At 49.0% G+C, this 20,414-nt stretch overlaps 1 protein-coding gene across 3 annotated transcripts in view; it reads right to left on the bottom strand.

Annotated features, from left to right (window-relative positions):
- Positions 1-20,414, bottom strand: part of DPYSL2 (dihydropyrimidinase like 2) — a 115,803-nt gene that overhangs the window by 2,783 nt on the left and 92,606 nt on the right. For all 3 annotated transcript variants that reach the window (XM_082656020.1, XM_082656021.1, XM_082656022.1), the window contains exons 8-13: positions 19,644-19,764; positions 10,659-10,815; positions 9,836-9,977; positions 7,661-7,831; positions 2,956-3,135; positions 1,664-1,829 (exon numbers count right to left, since the gene is read on the bottom strand). In XM_082656020.1, coding sequence (XP_082512146.1) covers positions 1,664-1,829; positions 2,956-3,135; positions 7,661-7,831; positions 9,836-9,977; positions 10,659-10,815; positions 19,644-19,764 — 937 coding nt within the window. The remainder of the gene's footprint in view (positions 1-1,663; positions 1,830-2,955; positions 3,136-7,660; positions 7,832-9,835; positions 9,978-10,658; positions 10,816-19,643; positions 19,765-20,414) is intronic.

The following is a 20,414-nucleotide window of genomic DNA, read 5'->3' as shown; positions in this document are numbered from 1 at the left end:
ATGTCCATCCCAATCTCCCAATGTATCCCTCCCCCCTCCCTTTCCCCCTTGGTAACCATAAGTTTGGTTTCTACATCTGTGACTCTATTTCTGTTTTGTAACGAAATAACATAGCTTGGGAGAAAAAGTGTCAGGCCCATTCTTTGTCCTTCTAAAACCTCACCAAAAGTATAAGCTACAAAAAAAGGATGGGCCTCACGTGGCCTAGGAATCACACACTGAATAAAGCCATCCTTGTAGAAGCTAGTTGGATCCCATACCTAAAAAGTAGAACTATATGTAAAAAAGGACACTATATTTCAGGTTTTTGAGCAACTCAGACTACATCCTGTCCCTATTCTCAGTGATCAAATCGAGTGTGGCTTTTCCAGAGGTGCATTCTGTTCCCCTAACACTATCCATCCTCTGTGTAATCAAAGATAGGAGTCATGATATTGAATATAGAATATAGTTCCTTGTGCTCTACAGTAGGACCTTGTTGTTTATCCATCCTATATATAATAGTTTACATCTGCTAGCCCCAAACTCCCACTCCATCCCTCACCCACCCCGCTCCCCGTTGGCAACCACAAGTCTGTTCTCTATGTCTGTGAGTCTGTTTTTTTTTTAAGATATTGCACAGGGAACTGTATTCAATATCCTGTGATAAACCATAATGGAAAAGAATATGAAAAAGAATATATATGTATAACAGAGTCACTTTGCTGTACAGCAGAAATTAAGCTCAACATTGTAAATTAACTATACTTCAATAAAATTTTTTAAAAAAAGACAGGCGTCATGATGGTCTTTATATTTCAATGGCCTGGTGAAAGACAGCACAGACTGTATCATGCCCATGTTACTTTACGGGAAAACTAATTTTCATTATTTTTAAATTTTTTGAAAATGGGTAATCTGTATATGGCAACTTTCTAAAAACCAGTATATCTGACAAGAAAAAAAAATGTATCTGCTTTACTGGTTCTTTAACCCACCATAAAAATTTAGATACGTATCTGTGACTCAAGGAACTAGAAAAGTAGGTTTTTAATCCCAGGCAAAATGAAATACTGAAGTTCAAGTAAGGAAGCTCTAAAATCTGGACTCTTCCCTCTCACCTCCCCTGACATCACATAGTTTATCCAGGCAAATAGCTAACAATTATCAAATGGCTTGATTCTAAGCATTTTACATGTATATGAAGTCATCTAATCCTCAGAACAACCCCATGAGGTAACTACTAACATTATACCCATCTTATAGGTGAGGAGACGGGAGGCACAGTTCGAATCTGGGCTACGAAGTTAAGCTGTTGAAACTCTAGATTCCACAAGCTGAACCACTACAGTATATTGCATACGTCGGGGAGAAGAGAGTCCTAAAACGCCACAATACCCTTTTTCACAATGGACATGATGCGCTGAAAAAATGTCCTCTAATATCCTGGGTATGACACACAGTGTACCCATCATGACATTATATGTGATATAGACTCGTGTCAAGATTCTGAAACCCAACCCGTCATCTGCTATGAATTACATCTCTAGTGAGTTACATCTTTGGGAAGAATAGGTCCATCATTCACTTCCACCACTTCTCCTTCTCAAAAGTGATCCCAGACCCACCAGCAACACGGAGCACAGCCCTGCAGAACTGGGCCCTGACCAAACCATAACCATACCAGACAAGCTGAATCCAGACTGATGCAGGTTCCGGACAGGTGGGGCCTGCTGCTTGGCCGGAGACGTCTTAGCCGAGGAGGCCGGAGTGACTGTCTTGGGTGTCACAGACACCTCACACACAGGTCCATCATACAGGCCACGAGGAACCCCTCTCAGCTCTGCCAGCTGCAAAAACACAAGAGCCCCTCGACTCAGGCCACATTCACAGAGGACGCCTCCCTGGCAACCCTCCTGATGGGGAAGGAACAGGTGCCAGGATGGGCCGGTGACATTTGGGGATGGAGGGCTTTCTATGGTCGGGTACAGCAGGGACAGATGTCAGCATGAGGCAGGGCCCCTGGCTCCAGGGCAAAGCTACCCCAACATGGGTCATATAAAAACTGATAAACAGTTCTTCCTATTTTCTCCCAAGACACTTCACCTTAAACCCTGCAGGAATTCCCAAACATGCTGTGAAGAGGATCTGGTCTCACGTTCAAGACCTGGCCCCATACTTACCAATCTTACTGTCCCTTTAATTCCTTTACATCCCTACCCCTTCCCTGCCTCACAGTCCCCAAGCACCAGTGCTGGAGACCGTTCACCACGTCCTGAATACTCTCTACATTTTCCATGCTAGTAACATTCTCTCTACTTAATTCCCTTGTCTCTCTTCTTTGACTTATCCAACTTCTACTTAACCTTCAAGATCCAACTCAAAATGCCCTCTCCCCATGACACTTTCCCTTAAGACTCCGCAGCAGGGCTTCCCTGGTGGTGCAGTGGTTAAGAATCTGCCTGCCAATGCAGGGGACAAGGGTTCGAGCCCTCGTCCAGGAAGATCCCACATGCCACGGAGCAACTAAGCCCGTGCGCCACAACTACTGAGCCCACGTGCCACAACTACTGAAGCCCGTGTGCCTAGAGCCCGTGCTCCACAACAAAGAGTAGCCCCTGCTTGCCACAACTACAGAAAGCCCGCGCACAGCAACGAAGACCCAACACGGCCAAAAATAAATAAATAAAATAAATTTATTAAAAAAAAAAAAAAAAAAAAGACTCCGCAGCAGCGGTTCCCTCCTCTGAGTCTCATCACACACTCCTCATGACAGCAGTCTCACTTCAATCCGGCTGGCTGCAGACATGCCTGGCTCCTCCGCTGGCATTCTGAACTCCAGGAATAAAAAGACTGTGTTTCCCTTATCTATGAATCCTCTGTATATACCTCAGTAGTCTGACTCAAGGTGCTTAGTGATTTTGCAATTGAACTTAATCCACGATAGGAACCACTCATAAGATCAGAGGTACTCACCCTGCTCCTTGCCTTGATACGCTTATAAACAAAGTCAGGGAAGGGCTTCCGGGGGATGTAGCGCCCAGAGCCTTCGGTGACATGAAGGGTGCCGTCTTCCAGAACAATCTTCCCCTGGCTGATGACCACCAGGGGAGAGCCACGGCACTCCATGCCTTCGAAGATGTTGTATTCGAGAGACTAGAGGAAGGGAACACAGTAAACTTCAGAATCCACCCTCCATCCTGGTGAGATCTCATCGACCTGGCGGCACCCATGACCCAACATCACTCGGACGAAAAAAAGCCCAGAGATGAACTCCCTCTCCTGACTGGCCACCCAACAGGACTTAATCTCTATGTCTTAATTCTGTCTAGAACATGGAATAATCTTTCCTACCTCTCAAAAATTTGCGTTTGTTCATTCCTGGGTTTCGGCACCAAAAAAAAAAAAAAAAAAATTGGGGGGTAAAAATAATTGAACAGAAAAATCGTATGGAAAAGCAGGAGGGTTTGTAAATGCCACACGAATGTAAGAAAATGATGCCTCGTATTAGCGGTGACTTTGTTCTTACTAACTCAAGCTCCAATCAGGTTAAAATCCCAAGAAGCCTTCTCTGACCAAGTTCTAAATTTAATCTTGAAATGAGCCATCCACGAGTAGGTTTTCCCACTGGTTTGCCTGGATTTCCAATCTCTTAAGAGATGTGGTCAAGCTGACGTTCCTAAATGAAAGGACTGTGGTAACTCCAGAGACAGGCCTTTGATAAAATGTTTGAGGTTTAATTTCCCAACAAGGCAGCCATCCTTTTAGTTTCCAGCTTTTCACGGTGAAAGGGGGACGTATCCACGTGCCCTCTTGGAAACTATGTGGGGTCTCTGAGTGAGTTTGTTGCTGTGACAACAGGAAATAGGGGCACTACAGTCAATGGTAAAGCCTCAACTCCTCCACTGCTTCTTCCCCGGATTCCAGACGCCTGCCCTGCTCACAGGTACACGTGGCCGGACCTGGAGAATTAATAGGCAGCTCCATCCATAAAAAGCAGCTGGGCTTCTGGGGAGATTCAGACCAGGTTATCAGCACTAAAGAGTCCGTCTGTGACTAGAGCTGTTGCACTGCCATTCAGGGTAACAACCCCTGCCTGGTGCAGAGGCTGGTCAGTATGGAGAAGCCCCAGGCTGGCTCTACAGCTCACATTCGACCAGTGGTGTTGACAGAAAAGGGCAACAGGGGGCTGGCAGCCCTACTCAGAGACTCAAAGGAGTAACGTGGAAGCTACTGAAGGAATGAGGGAAAGAGGCACCTGGGGGAGGGAAGGGGTCTCTACACGTGGATTCCCGGGACCAAATTCCCAGGACCGAAGTGTGTCCCCCCCAAGCTTTTCATCGGTTCTAAGACGCTCATCCCTGAAATGAGAATGTGTCTCACAGCACGTGGAGCTGCACAGTCAGTGTCAGCCCAGGCTGAACCAAGTCCTTCCAGGGAATTGGGGTCAGCTCTTCCCACTGGCCTGGGGAATGACCACACCGGGGCTGTCTTATGAGAAAGTCTCCGCCTCTGGTTTTTCTGGACCATTGCTGGATGCAGGACTCAGACCACCAACTTGCCTGACTCAGTTCAGAGGAGCCATTTTTGCCCTTTCTGCATCCAAGGCCAAGGTCGAGGAAGGCAATATTCTTTGCCACACTTTCTATCTGGCAGATCCACATCTCATTATCCCAAACTCAGAACGAGCTGGCCCTCGGCAGCACTATTTTTAAAGGAGTCTTGCATTAGACTCCTCCTCCTGGGTACGTTTTCTTTCACAGCAGCGCCTAAACTAATGGAATATCTTAAAATCAGTGGCATCTTAGATCTGGTGACATTCAGGAGTTGTGTGACTCCAGGCAGATCCAATTAATCCTGCCTCAGACCTTCAGTTTTTTCACTTGCCTCCCGTGCAAGGCTTATGTGAAAAGGACAACATAAGAAGCATCATATGGGTGTAGATTACCAGCAGAGAATTCGGTCCACTCTGAAATGACCTTAGAAAGGGTCATCCTTTAAGGGGTGAATCGAGCCCCATCTCTTCCATGTTCCTGCACGGCTGTCTATACAAGCTCCTCTTGTGACCTACTGGAGTCATGGAGACAACTTTGGCCATGGTACCATCGGCCTGGGGCCCACATCCCAGGTCTGCTCTTGGCCAGCTGAGTGACTTTGGACAAATCCCTTGCACTGATCTGAGATCCAGCATCCTCATCTATGAGGGGACACGGCCCACCTTACAGAAATGATGCTAGGATCACAAGAAATAAAAGGAACAAAAGCATCTAGCCCACTACTCAGCACTAGGTAGGCATTTAGAAAATCCCTGATCGACTGTCTGGTTTTTTATTGCACTCTCCCAACAAGACTGCAAGCCCTTTAGTGTCGGAAGACATCCTAAGACGCAGACATTGAGTTTAGGTGCCTATAAATGACTGACCACAGTGCCCAGAAGAGCTTTGGGCCACCTCCCAGTCTTCAAAGATGAGGGAACCAGTCCCATGACTCTAAGTGACTTAAAATTAACAAGTTCAATGGTCAGATCACAGCTCGGGGCATTCAGAGCCTACTCTGTCCAACTGTGAGGCACTGAGCCTTCATCACTTACCAGGTAGAGACATTTTTAACCTCTATCCACATAGGTTTCCTAAAATGACTCATCTGGCTGGATGCTTGGCAAATCCAGCAGAGACTTAGCAACAGCGCTGTCAACAAGAGTTAGCTAGCTACTCCAAATTAAAGTTAACTAGCCCCATGGTAGGAAACACTGTATCACACGGGGAAAGCCTCTTGCTCGCGTTCTCCCAGATAATTAAAGCTGCACAAGTATGCTTAGTGTGGGCTCTTTCAAACAGGTGAGGATGGGCAAGAGGCACTTCTAGAAGCCATGATTTCCTATATGGGGTTGCCTGGGGGTAAAGCCAGGGCAGTGCTACTGAATGTCCAGAGAGCAGCATCTGTCTTCTCAAATCATCACTCCTTTACATCCTGTCTTGCGCTGGGTTAAGAACTCCAAACGCAGGCTCCCTAGCTAGGTCATCTGCAGCTTACACGATGAGTCCGGTCTGCCCTTTCCATTACCTCTGGGGAGGGGGACTCTGGAAGGGAGGAGGAGCATGTTGTCCCTCTAACCCTGACCAAGAGGCTGCACACGCAGTCTGGCAGGGAAGAGCCCTGGACAATTTTGGGTTCTAATTCTGGCTCCACCGCAAAATAGCTATGTAATGTTAGACTGGTCACTTAAGCTCTCTAAGGGTCCGTTTATTTATCTTCCCGATTGGGATAATAATACCATCCCTTTATTGAGAAGGCCAAATGAAAGGGTAAATGGAGCTGTGATGCTAAATGCATAGGAAGAGATAGGTTCACCAGGCAGGTCCCTAGGACCCCTGCCCATAAAGAAGCCAATTCTGGACCCCCGGGAGGTTATGATCTAAGTCACAAGTTGGTGCGGCTGTAAGGCTCTGCTGCGTAGCTAAGCCAGCCAGTGTGGAAGAAGGGAAGAGCCAACTATTAATACTGAGAGCCGAGCAGCCTTCCCTAAAGGCACCCACCATCCTGGCACCCACGGGCGCCAGGGCACCTCAAGCCCCTCGGCCCAAAGGAGAAAGAGGACCGGGATTTGGCCAAGAGTCCAGTGCTGTCCTGGAGAAATGCCAGAAGCCCAGCCCTGAGCTGGCCCTTGGAGGAGGTGTCGGGACTTGCTGGCCCAGGCCACCTGGGGTGGGCAATCTAGAATAGATTCCCCACTGAGCAGGCTTTCAATTTAGACCTTGATCTTCAAGAGCCTCTTCATTCACTAAGAATTCACTTCAAGAGTCATACGGGTTTCTGACATAAAACACTCTGTCCTAGGCCCGTTTCTTTTCCAAAGCTCTCCCTTTGTCCTTGGCCTCTCAATATTAAACAGACACACACAATTTTTTCTACGAAGAACCAATGGTACCTACACCTCTACCTAATGCCCACTGACCTCGCAGAATCACAGGACACCCAGGGGCCTCGTCTAAGCTCCTCATTCCCAGCTGATGAGCCTGAGACATGACACGAGGTCACCTGCCCAGGGTCCCATTAACAAGACAGGGCATCCCCAATCTCCGCAGTCTAGACCGAAAGGCAAGAGACACCCCAGAACTGCAGATCCTAAACTCCTAATCAGAACGGCTGCCAGCGTATTTCTTCTATTCCTTCAAAGTCAATTCATTCCTTTAGGACATAAGAGCATCTGCCTTTTAGGCTTTCGGACGACAACACTGACATGAGAAAACAGTTGCTTCAAAGAATAAAAGTGCCCAGTGGGCATCTCGGGAGTGGACATTTGAATGTTTTATTTGGATCCCTTGCACCAAGGGACGCCATGAGAGGTGCTGCACCAAACTATTAAAATGGAATGCTGCCTGACTTCTAGAAGCTTCTGACGTCCAGGCATGACGCTGGAGGCTCTGAAGGTCCATAGATAGAGACCTCTATCCAGAGAGAGGCCCATTGTACTCCAAAGTGATAAGATTAACAGTCTTATTGACCTCACTAACGAAAAGGAAAGAGCTATTTTTTCTCAGTAAATTGCAAGTTAGAACATATCCTGGGGAAGAGTTCTTTCCTATCACAGCGAGTTCTTTTCATAAATCCTGAGGACTCTCCCTGCCTCTGTCCCTTTCTGTGACTGTAATTCGTTTGGACGGGGTCTACGTGGCCTTACACTGTTGTGGGTCTTGGCAGAGACGGTTTTCACGCTGTCAGGGTCCCAGATGACCAGGTCAGCATCGGATCCCACAGCAATGCGGCCTTTCCGGGGGTAAAGGTTGAACACTTTGGCTGCATTGGTGCTGGTCACGGCCACAAACTGGTTCTCGTCCATCTTCCCAGTGACCTGAGGAGGACAACACACACATGCACAACACGCACGCACACAACAGAAGCAGACTAAAAAGTTGAAGGGTGGAATACTACTTAGCCATAAAAAGGAACACACTTTTGATACACACAACAACTTGGATACTAAAGGCATCATACTGAGTGAAAAAAACAACCTCCATAGGTCACATACTGTATGATTTCATTTATGCAACGTTGGCAAAATAACCAGGTTATAGAGATGGACAGACCAGGGGTGAGACGGAGATTCTTCCAAGGGTTAGGGGTGGGTGTGACTATAAAGGGGCAGTAGGAGAGGGGTCTCTGTGGTGACGGAGGACATCTCTATCTTGACTGAGGTGATGGTTACATGGATCTACATATGACAAAATGGCACAGAACTATACACACACGTTGCAGCACTGTCGATCTCTGGGTTTGGATATCACACTCTAATTATGTAAGATGTAACCATGGGGGAAACTGGGTGAAGGGTACTCAGGACCTCTCTGTCCTATCTCTGCAAGTTCCTCTGGATCTATAATCATTTCAAAGTAAAAAGTTTTAAAAAAAATTTGAAGGGGCTGCAGGGCCTCTTCAGGAAACATCATTTGGCTTATGTCCTCTTCAAAGATACAGGCACAGACCTTGTAGGCCAGCCAACATGGCAGTCTCAGCCGCGCGTCCCGCAGCAAACCCTGGGTGCCAATCACACTCCCCATGTCCTGCCCCCCACCTTCTCGTCTCTACCACTTGCGCCTCATGTCCCTTTAAATGCAGAATTTGAGGAGATGAATGCATTTCTCCGAGTTAGGAAACCTGCTCTAAATGCAACAGAAAAATGGCCAAAGGAAATGAGCAGGTAGTAAGAGGGAGAGAAAAATACAAATGGCCAAAAACATACAAAAGAAATACACACTTTAGTCAGTCACTGAAGAGACTGAATGTAAAACAATGAGACACAACATTCACCAATCAAATTGGTGATACTTTGGGTTTTTTGATGATAACACCAATTCAGACCTGGTAGAAGTAACTGGGTAATGCCACATACTGCTGGCAGCATACAAATTGGTGCAATCTTTTTGGAAGGAATTTTGACAATATATATCAAAAGCCTTAAAAATGTGCACACCCCTTGACCCAGCACTACCACTTCTAGAAGTTTCTCCTACAAGCATCATTAAAGATGTATCCAAGGATGTAGCTATAAGGGTGTTCATCCCAGTAAGGAAATCAGAAACAACATAAGTGACCAACCAAAGAATTACAAATGAATTACAGTTCAGCATTAAGATGGAATGGTCTGCTCTTAAAAACCAAGTTGTTCAAGTATGTTTAAGGATGTGGAGACGTTTTCATGCTATAGGTTTTTTAAAAGATAGGCTGCAATAGTATTCCAGTCACACACTCACACACACACACACACACACACACACACACACGCAATCTCTCACTGGCAAAAAATGAAAGACATTTGCTAAAACGTCCATTGCAGTTGTATCTGAAATAGGGTGTCATAAGTGATTTTTATTTTCTTTTTGGAATAACGATACACAGTTTACATAATTGAAAAAATTCATTAAGAAACAGAAAACCTATTGTTATTACGTTTTAAAATAGTAAAAATAAAAAAACCCACAGATCCCTTAAAGGTCAGGACATGTTCAAAGCAGGCTGAGCCCAGAGAGTCCAAAAGACCATTTTAAGGAAACTGAGTCCATTTCCACGAGTGGATTAACTAAGTCACCAGGTTGCTAAGGAAGCTTTTTCTGGACTGATCGAAAGAGTCATATGGTAAAGACTGGTTTTTTCCAGTCTCTACTGGTCCACAGACGATAATGGTGACAAATACATATGGGATACTTAGGAGGAAATGACCTCTGAGGAGTGGTCTTAGATTTCTAAACCTAAGAAATATTACCACACAAGTTCCAGTTTCTAGAATTCTCTCAACTGCCGTTTCCAGGCCTGCATGAGGCCCAGGGCCCTCCCCCTGTGTGAGACCATCGCCCCTTACCACAGCCTTATCCCAGATGACGGACATCCGCTCCTCCGTGCCATTGGTGCCTTCAGGGATCAGGGTGAAGTTGTCCTTTCCTACGGCCTTCTGGGCAGTGTTGAAGGTACAGTGGGCACTGCCAGTGACCTGGAGATCTCCACTGGAAGGAAAACATACCACTGGCTTTTCACTAATCTTTGACCTCAGATCATCATTGAATGTACTTTTTTTTTTTGCGGTACACGGGCTTCTCACTGCTGTGGCCTCTCCCGTTGTGGAGCACAGGCTCCGGACGCGCAGGCTCAGCGGCCATGGCTCACGGGCCCAGCCGCTCCGCGGCATGTGGGATCTTCCCGGACCGGGGCACGAACCCGTGTCCCCTGCATCGGCAGGCAGACTCTCAACCACTGTGCCACCAGGGAAGCCCCTTGAATGTACTTTTCAATGGGCCAGGCCACTGAAAGTTTTTGACTTAACTGTCTTCCCCTCAGGAGACAGGAAATTTGGGAAGCTATGGCCTGACGCGGAAGCTTCATTCTAATGCTGTGTATCTACGTCTAGTTTGTGAGGTATCTTACGAGTGACACTGCACCACAGTAGAACCCTTTTGCTACCTCATTCATCCGCTTTGGTTGACTTTCAAGATGGCCCTGGTTTTTACCCAGAATTGCCCCCAAAAGCGTCAGGGTGACAACCCCCTGCTGCCGTCCGGCAATCCGAGTTTGGAGAACGAGGTCTCTGTTTGCAAGTTTGCTTCTGCCCACCACGTTGGAACCCGCCGGTCAGCTTGGTGCAAGGAAAGACCAAGAACGGAAGGTGGGAACAAGTCGCCAACACTCACCACGACAGCAAGGAGTTCAGAAAGTCCGGAGTGGTCGGGTCGGGGCTCAGGGGCGGGGAGGTGACAAAAGCAGCAGCCTTGGCCCAGTTCTTGCTCCAGTACTGGGAGCCGTCAGTCCCCAGGCTGGCGGTGATGGGCTCGCCATACACCACGGTCCCTGACAAACAGAGGGCAGAGCTGAGCGCTGTGCAAAGAGCGGGGAGGAAACCACCACTGCTGGGACTCACTGCCTGCCCAGAGGCCATGGCTCACGGGCCCAGCCGCTCCGAGGCATGTGGGATCCTCCCAGACGGGGGCACGAACCCGCATCCCCTGCATCGGCAGGCGGGCTCTCAACCGCTGCGCCACCAGGGAAGCCCTTCTTTTTCTTTAATTTTTATTTTATATGGGAGTAGAGTTGATTAACAATGTTGTGTTAGTTTCAAGTGTACAGCAAAGTGATTCAGTTATACATATATCGATTCTTTTTCAGATTCTTTTCCCGTGCAGGTTATTACAGAGTATTGAGTAGAGTTCCCTGAGCTGTACAGTAGGTCCTTGCTGAGTACCTATTTTCTACATAGTAGTGTGTGTATGGTAATGCCAACCTCCTAATAATCCCTCCCCCTTACCCCTGCTCTTGTAACTCAACCTTCTCCCGCTAGGGGATCCCAAACATTTCTACCTCCTGTTCTGTTGATTCCCGAAGCTATTCACAATCTCCAGCTCAGACTGCATTCGAACACCCAATCCCGAGCGCCATCTAGACTCTTATTTGGGGTGATGCAGGGCACCTCACACTTGACCTCACTGCTCACCAAAACATGCCCCCTGCTCTCCCAGTGTCTCCCAGCCCTTCTCCCAGTGTCCAGCTCTGGTTAATGAGCTGAGAGAGGAAACAATACGTGACATCAGTGGGATGAAGCATTTGAGAGCAAGTACGCAACTCTCCACACCTGCCCAAGAGACAGCCTGGATCCCCGAGTCACCACCCTGAGGGTCCCCAGATTCACAGCAGACTTTGTAAGAGGGCAAAGGAAAGGACTTTGCACACTTACGTTACTGACATTTCAGAGTTTGCAGAAGCCTAGCCTAATGCAGTATATTGTCAAGAAAGAATGCTGATTTCCTGATGCTTAAATCACGTCCTCTTCTCTATCCACTCATGTCCAAGCCAGAAAATTGGGAATCATTTATATCCATCGAACGCCAATGCTTTAATGCCTTAAATGCATCCTTTCCTTTCCACTCTGCATACCTTCCCTTAAAATCGGGACTTCCTCATTCCTCCCCAGCTCACCTCCTTCCCCACCTCTTCATCCATTCTCCATGGAACTTCCAGAGTGATCGTCCTAAAACACAATCTTCCCGTGTCACTCTCTTGCGTAAAATCCTCCCAAGGAGCCCTTCTGACTTCAAGGATAGAAACAAACTTCTCACTGAAGCATCTCATGCCTTTCATTGGCCGGCCTCATATCAAAACTGGTCTCTTCTCTACCATCATCCAAAAACTCCATCCCGTCCTCCACTCCAATAATCCAATAATCATTCGGTTTTAAATCTTTTGATTTTTCAGACAAAGACAAATATCATATGATATCACTCATATGTGGAATCTAATTTTTTAAAAAATGATACAAATGAACTTATTTACAAAACAGAAACAGACTCACAGATTTCAAAAACAAACTTATGGTTACCAAAGGGGAAACGTGGAGGGGAGGGATAAATTAGGAGTTTGGGATTAACATACACTACTATATATAAAATAGATAGGCAACAAGGACCTACTGTACAGCACAGGGAACTCTACTCAGTATTCTGTAGGAATCTTTATGGGGAAAGAACCTGAAAAAGAATGAATATATGCATAACTGAATCACTTTGCTGCATACCTGAAACTAACACAACACTGTACATCAACTACACGCCAATACAATTTAAAAAAAAATAAGAATCAATTTTTGATTTTTCCACTGGATGGAGATACCCTTAGGAAAGTGACTCAGTAAACGTGTGTTGAGCTGATTGAAGGGTGAGATATTTTATTAAGTAAAGGCATCAGAGCTGGAGTTTGATCCCAGGCCAGCCTCACCACGACCGGGAATTCACCTCTTCTACCTGCTCCCACCAAGGGCTCCCCTGCCCCCACAGTGGTCCTCCAAGTGGGCCCTTTTCTCCAAACCCAGGGCCCTCAAGGCCAAACACTCCTCAGTCTGGAATGCGTCTCCTTTCCTCTCCGCGGCCTCTTCCAAGACTTTATCTCTTGGTAACACAGCACTACACCCACTCTGGGACAGCCGCTGCCCTGAGAGCTGGCTCCGGGAGCTGGCCCCTACCCTGACCCCAGCCTCAGGAATCTCACAAAGGACGCTCTGTTCCGCCAGGGAGTGTTAGAGGCCCTAGAGGCCCGGCAGGCAGCTCACTTGAGGAAATCGGTGACAATCCCCAAGCAGGAGGGAGGGCTCCAGCACTCAGGGGAAGCCTCCCTCTGAAGGAAGCCCCAGGAAGAGAAGGGTAATGCTCAGAAGCACCTGGAAGGTCCCCAGCGTTCCTGATCTACTCAAAGCCTCCCAGGCACGACGGGGTCAAGGAGCTGCTGGGCAGCTGCAAAAACCACTCTAGCTCATCCCAAAGGAGTAAAACCCCGCAACAAGGAGGCCTCGGCTGCTGCAGGTACACGTCTATGAAATGCAAATGGCTGACCAGGCCCCAGCTCCGGCAAGGGCCAGTTTTCGACTGGAGCGTCGGCCAGAATTGGCTGAACTGAGGGTAGCTCTTCCAAGCCAGCCAAGTCTGGAGGTCCCACTGGCTATTGACTGAGCATGAAGGTGAGGTCTGGGCGAGTCACTAGGAAAACAAAGGATCCGCAACCCTAAAGGTTTCCTGGCTTTGTGGACATGAAACCAATCAAGAGACAGAACTGCCTGGAGAAAAAGAGTGGCTGCCAGTCTTTGGACATCCTTGCACGAGCATCAGTAGTTTCCTGATTTCCCGTAATTTGATATTCCTCACCCTCTCCCTGAATCCGCACTTCAGTCCTGCCTTTGGAAACTTGAGTACAAGGAGGGGCTGGTTCCTGGAATGTGTCCTGAATCCTACAAGTGTGAGTGCCCTTGACCTCGGCCTTCATCTTATTCTACAAAATACAAGTCAGATTTGGGTGGAGGAGCCGGTAGAGGAGACAGGGCCCCTCCCCTCCATGCCCCGGCCCACCCACCTTGCCGCAAGGGAATGAACTCGGCCTTCGGCCTATGCAAAACCCAGACGTGGGTCAGAATTCAAGGCCACTGCTGACCAGACCTGCCTCCTTAGACCAAGGCAGAGCCAGGACTCCTGGGCCGGGGCCAAGCAAAGATGTGGGCACTTAGAGAAGGAGAAAGACATCTTTCTTTTTTTAAAAATTGGAGTATAGCTGCTTTACAACAGTGTGTTAGTTTCTGCTGTGTAACAAAGTGACTCAGCTCTATGTATACATACATCCCCTCCCTCGTGGACCTCCCTCCCACCCTCCCTATCCCACCCCTCTAGGTGGTCACAGAGCACCGAGCTGAGCTCCCTGTGCTATACAGCAGGTTCCCACTAGCTAGCTATTTTACACACGGTGGTGTATATATGTCAATCCTAACCTCCCAATTCGTCCCACCCTCCCCTTCCCCCTCGTGCCCACATGTCCATTCTCTACGTCTGCGTCTCTATTCCTGCCCTGCAAATAGGTTCATCTGTATCATTTTTCTAGATTCCACATATATGCGTTCATATACGATATTTGTTTTTCTCTTTCTGACTTACTAGAGTCTGTCATACAGAGTGAAGTCAGTCAGGGAGAAAGCCATCTTTGCAGCTCATTCCTGCTTTGCCCTGTTCAGGGATTCAGAGGTCCTTGCTGTCTTTTGCGTTTTCTTCTCTTCGGCCCCCAAAGGCAGGGCAGGAGTTACACCGTCCTGAGGAGGCCTCCACCTCCGCCCGTTTTATAAACACTGTACCTGAGACAGCCATGCATGGGCTTCTGGACCTCGGTCAGGCTGCAGACATCACTGCACTGCATGCCGGAAATAATTACCACTAATAATAATAAACCAGCAAACAGGCTTCACTGGCCTTTCTGCCCTCCTCCAAACACGCTTCTGATGTTTTCTTCGTGGCAGTTAGACCTTCCTGCTCTCCTTCTGCGGGGAAAGTCTAAACTGAAGGATGTGATCCCAGGCCGGCCTTTGGCAGGCTCCCTAGGATGGCTGGGAACAGCAGGGCTGGGGGTGGTGTTTATTTACGACGGGCCTGAGCGCATTCATGAAGAATAAAGGAAGGCTGGGGGTTAGATATGTTTGACAGCTTCCGCCCGGGCGGTTAGTCATTTCCCATGAACGAGAAGCAAGAGGACAAATCCAGAGCAGAAACAACGGAAAACCGTGTGTGTGTGTGTGTGTGTGTGTGTGTGTGTGTGTGTGTTTCAAAACACAGCCACAAAAGCACAGTGAGAAACTACACAAACACTGGGAATTCCCTGGCAGTCCAGTGGTTAAGACTCTGCGCTTCCACTGCAGGGGGCGCTGGGTTCAATCCCTGGTCAGGGAACTAAGATCCCGCAGGCCCCTTGGCACGGCCAAAAAAACAAAAATCTACACAAATACACACACACACCACTCTCCCTCTCCTCTCAGAGACCCCAGGCCAGAACTCAACACCCTGGCACCTGTCCATGGATAACCCTGTCAGATTTTGGTATCAAGAGTGGTTCTAAAGGAACAGAATCTTAAAGTTTTCTGAACTGGCTCTGGGGTTTCTGAAGTTGGCTCTCTAATCTGATGTGATTTAAAGCACTAATGACTCCACTCCCACTAGTTAAGAGAACACTGATAGTACATGGCGTGATGGGGCAAAAGAAATGCACGGAAAAAAAATCACACCCGGTACTTAAAACAGGCAAAGTTCTGGGTAACTGTGTATTTGACACCTTAGAACATTTCTGTCAAACCGAGTATAACAAGATTAGCTGGTTGTTCCTAATTACACTGGACAAAGTGGGGAAAGGCAAGGATGACTCAGGGATTCAAATTCCCAGCTCAAGGGTCCCATAAATGACCCAAACGTTTCTACATCGGCCCCAAAAGAGATCCTCGTCTCCAGTGGCCTCAGCGCTAAACCAGCTGAAAACTGAACCCAGAGTCTCACCCTGCAAGTGGCTGAACTGAATTCCCAACTTGCAAGCATCTGCCATTAAGGTGAGGGTATTCGGCTGCAACGGCAACTCTTCCGCGTCTCCAGCCGGCCAGCCCACCCTGTAGACTCCAGACTTGCCGGTGCCCATATGGCATGAGCCAATTCCTTAAAATGTGTGTGTGTGTGTGTGAGAGAGAGAGAGAGAGAGAGAGAGAGGGAAGGAGGGAGGGAGGGAGGGAGAGAGAGAGAGAGCGCGAGCGCGAGAGAGAGATTGGTTGTGTTTCTCCAGAGACCTGACCAACACAGATCTTGGTGAGATTTTATAACATTCACAGCCCAACCCATGGGCCACTCTCTGGGTTCAAGATTACTAGGTTGTGCATTAACTTAACACGAAGGAATCGTCCCCCAGGTTGGGTCAGTCCTCACGGGGCCCGTGACCGTGTGCTTCTCGTTACACCGCCACCATTCCCACTGACCCGCAGGGCATAGGAAGTCTCGTCTCAGGTTTGGGTTGTGAACGTTTCTGCATCTGGGTTCCGGGGGTGGGGAGGGGGGAGGAGGGGGAGGGGTGTGCACGGGATGAGGTCATCAGGCACTGCCTACGCGCCACCACTCACACACGGAAGGCATCAGCGCCATGCTCGAACCCTCACGCGGACAAAATGCAGACCGAGGGTGCCTGTTCGCGAGAAATCCCGACACTGGATCCTCAGTGGAAAGAGAGCCGGCCCGGAGTCTGGAACTAAGGGTTCTATTTCCCACGGGCTGGATGACCTGGGGCAAGATAGTCAATCTCCGCATTGCAGTTTCCTTTCTGTGACATGAGCCTATTACATCGACCTGTGTCTAAGTTCTCTTGAAGAGTGAAAACTGCCCAAGGTATCGTGGTGCTGGCTGTGTCTTCATTTCCTTATTTGCAGAGTGGGGCTGGTGACACGCTGTCCTGTGGAAGGACACAGAATGAAGGAAGCAGCACGGGCAATGCAGCCCCGTGGAAACAGTCCTCACTCACGCTCTATCTCACACCTTCACTTACCTAAACACCTCCTGTCTTGGATTTAGGACCTGCAGGTCTCTGGGTGCGAGGCACATGGAGACCAGTGAGGGGAGATGCTACTGCTCTAGACATTGATGGGGTTCTGCTTTTTCAACAGCTCACATGCACACAGAGATGTTGAGTCGCTTTACACAGCCTGACCCCTCTAAGACCGGGTAGGGGGCTGCAGTGCGTGTCTGAACAGTGGTGCCTTCCTCTGTGCTCTAACCATACTTGGCTCGCACCTCTTTGATAAACTATTTCCCATGCGACCATCTGCTCCTGCACCCTCCCACTGCTAGGAAAGGAGCTAACAGGGCTGGGACCATTCCTCACCTCCAGCTCAAATGCCTTAAGTATCACATAGTAAAAGTTCGTGGAATAAATAAGGGAACTCTCTATTCTACAGGGGAAGAAAAGGAGCCACAGCATGTTGGCAGTGTCCCATACCTGCCTCCGGGGTCCAGAAGAAGGCACCTGAAGCTGAAAAACAATCCTCAGCAGAAAATCCTTGCCCCAGGTCAGAGGCATCTTTGCTTTGCTCTTCCAACAAGCCCAAAGTTAAACCAGCCCTTCACTCTTGAATCATCATCGTAGTAGGTACCGTTATTACAGAGCCCTTACGTGCATTATCTCATTTAAGCATCATCCTTTTGCCTTTGTCACCACGACTATCCTCCCCTGCAGATGGAAAATGAGACCTAGAGGTGGTAAGTCACCTGCCCACCATCACTTGCTAGCGCCTCGTGGAGCTGGGATTTGATCCAGGACAGGATACTGATCCCAGAGCCCTAACGCTCAATACAGCTTTATGTTGTATTGTATGTGTATGTATGTACCACTGAAGTGGTCCCTTCTTGGTGCTCAGCCCCCAATACACACACAGGGTCTAAGTCATAAAGACAACAGAACGACATCCTGGGGTGCTGAGTCGCAGATATTTGAGAGGACCTGGACTCCAGCTCTGCGTCTTCAGTTGGGAAAACTGAGACACAGAAAGGAGAAAGGAGCCTCAGCACTGCCGGCAGGGAGGCCTGGAACCCAGAGCTCCCTCTGCAGCCCCAGAGCAGGGCCAGTGCCACCTGCCCCAGAACCGAGACACCTCCATCTTGAAATCCAGACAAGTGAGAATCCGAATTGGAAAACATGGCCTCGGTGTTTCAATTCTGCTAAATTGAATGTTTAATTATATTAAAACTATATTAAAATGTTCGCTTAACTTTCTGTCTCTTATTTTCACCTGGGTATGGTACGGTTCCTAAAATAAGCTGCCCCCAACTTCCCCTTTGCACACGTCGTGCCAGCTGTCCACCCCACCCCGCTACACGGAAGCAGCGATTCTGTGATGAGCGTTGGGCGCTGAAGCTGATTCCCGTATTGCAGATGTGTGCCTGGGTGATAAAGGGCCCAGGTGAGGGAAGGTCACCGACAGTAATCATCCACTTGTCTCCTAGAAACAACTCAGAGCTGATTCTGAGTGAATGTTCCATTTCAAAAAGGCAGTTCCTTCTAGCTGCCAGGAGAGGGCAGGTTTCCAAAAAACTGGTATCGCAGCAACCATTTCATGAAGAGCCTAAGGACAAAGGCCCCAGGGGAGTTGCAAAGAACAGGGGCTAGGAATTCATTGCTGGGTCCATCTAGAGGCTATCAGCTCCTGGGACAGGCTGACTCAGCGGTCATTGGGCAATTTGTTCTAAATCTTGCACCAACTCACCCACCAGTGAAAAAATCCGGATCCACGTGGATCACACCCCACAGAGAACCAGAAACAAACCAGAGAGGTCAGAGTGCTCCCTTGCTGACAGAGAAAGAAAGACACATGGGGAGAGATAAAGGAATCAAAAAAGAATGAGGGGTCCGGGGGAGGGAGAGAGAGACACCAAGAAAGTGGTACAGAGACCAGGAGAAAGCTAGAAGAAAGTCAAGAGAGAAATGGAGACACCGAGCTGGAGAAATGCAAAGAGGCAATCGGGTTGGGAAATAAAATGGGGAAAGAGGGAGGAAGGAAGAAAGGAGGGAGGGAGGGAGAACTCTTCTATGATACTCATGTTCTGATCCAGCCAAGACCCACCCCAAGTCCACTACACAGGATCAGGCTTTCTTTCTGTAAGTGGAGCTACACTCCCAAGCACAGACCACGTGTTGTGATTACCCGTACTCACAGTCAAAGGCAGGTTCAGTAGGGCTGTGCTGCATTCATAATGCATTAAGGTGCTCACAGCACATCTCCTGGAAGCAGCACTTAGTAAATTAGTTTCCAAGAACCTTCCCGCTGGAACAGAGGACCAGCCTCAGCCCAGAATATATCGCTGTAATCTACAAAGAGCCACTCCAGCACAAGGAGAACAGGACACGAGGGCGGCCAGGGCGAAATCCCCATCCTACGCCCCCATGAGACTCACTCACACACCCCAGCGGAAATCACTACCAGCCACGGAGGGGAACGGTGCTGAGCCATAGAAGGTTCCCCAGGATTCTGCGGCGCATGGACGGACGTCATCTGTGTATGTGCCTGGTCCATTTAGACGGCGTCAAACGAACTCCAACTTTTCTACGGAAGTGGGGGCAGGAGGCGAGTGTGCCCGTCCACCCACCCTGCTTAAATAGACGCCAACATGGCCGCGGCCCCGGAACACAGCGAGAAACTGGAGCTCCCCGCCGCGCCCAGCTGTAATTAGGTTAATGCTGGAACGTGAGGAGAGCAGAACGACCCACTTGGCAGGAGGGGTTGGAAAAGCAGCCCTCCCCCTCCCTCCTCCCCCTCCCCCCTGGAACCCGCGCGCAGTCAGACCGCAGGCGGCACTTACCCTTTTTCCGGGCCTGGGCGATGACTTCCGCGGCACTCTTGCTCATCACCTTGGTGATGTACAGGGGGCAGTTGGTCTGGTTGGCTATGGTGATGGAACGGTTCACGGCTTCGGCCTCGACCTGCAGTAGAGCATCCAGGCGTGAGAACTGCACCCACACTCAGCCTGTCCCCTGAGCCCGTCTCTACCCTCCTCCCACCGGGAGAGGCCACGGTGAACCACAGACCCCTGTGTCCTCAGGGCTCTACCCTGAGTGGCACTGCAGGCGGGGGAGGTGACGTGCCCAGTGTCACTCAATATTGATTGGTTGAAAGGATGGGGCAATTCCTTCCTGGCCCTTGTGGATGGTTCTAAGCGTGGTCGGCATCGGCTGGGGTCTGTAAGACATGCAGATTCTCAGGTGCCTCGGGCCCTTCCCCAGACCCACAGGATCAGTAACTCTGGGGGTGGGACCCAGAAATGTGGCTCTTATGGACCCCAGGTGATGTTTACACTTGCTAATGTTGGAGAACCACCATGCTTGGAAACCAGTGGCTCCCAGTTTGGTGCATTCACTCCAGGGGCATGGTCTCCAGTCAAAACATTCAGTGATGAATTTTTGAGTTGGGCTTCTGTCCCACACCCACAGATGAAGCCAGCATCATCTAAGAAACAATGCGACCTCACAGGGCTCTGGGAACGGAGCAGGCAGATTTGTGTAAACCAAAGGCCCCTCTGTATAGGCAAACCGCATCATCGCCAGCCACAGACTGGTACACCCTTCAGCACGAG

This window comes from Grampus griseus (assembly GCF_964374135.1).
Source record: "Grampus griseus genome assembly, chromosome: 6".
Classification (NCBI taxonomy): domain Eukaryota; kingdom Metazoa; phylum Chordata; class Mammalia; order Artiodactyla; family Delphinidae; genus Grampus; species Grampus griseus.
The sequence above is the reverse complement of the archived record's forward strand: the minus strand, read 5'-3'. Positions and strand labels throughout refer to the sequence as shown.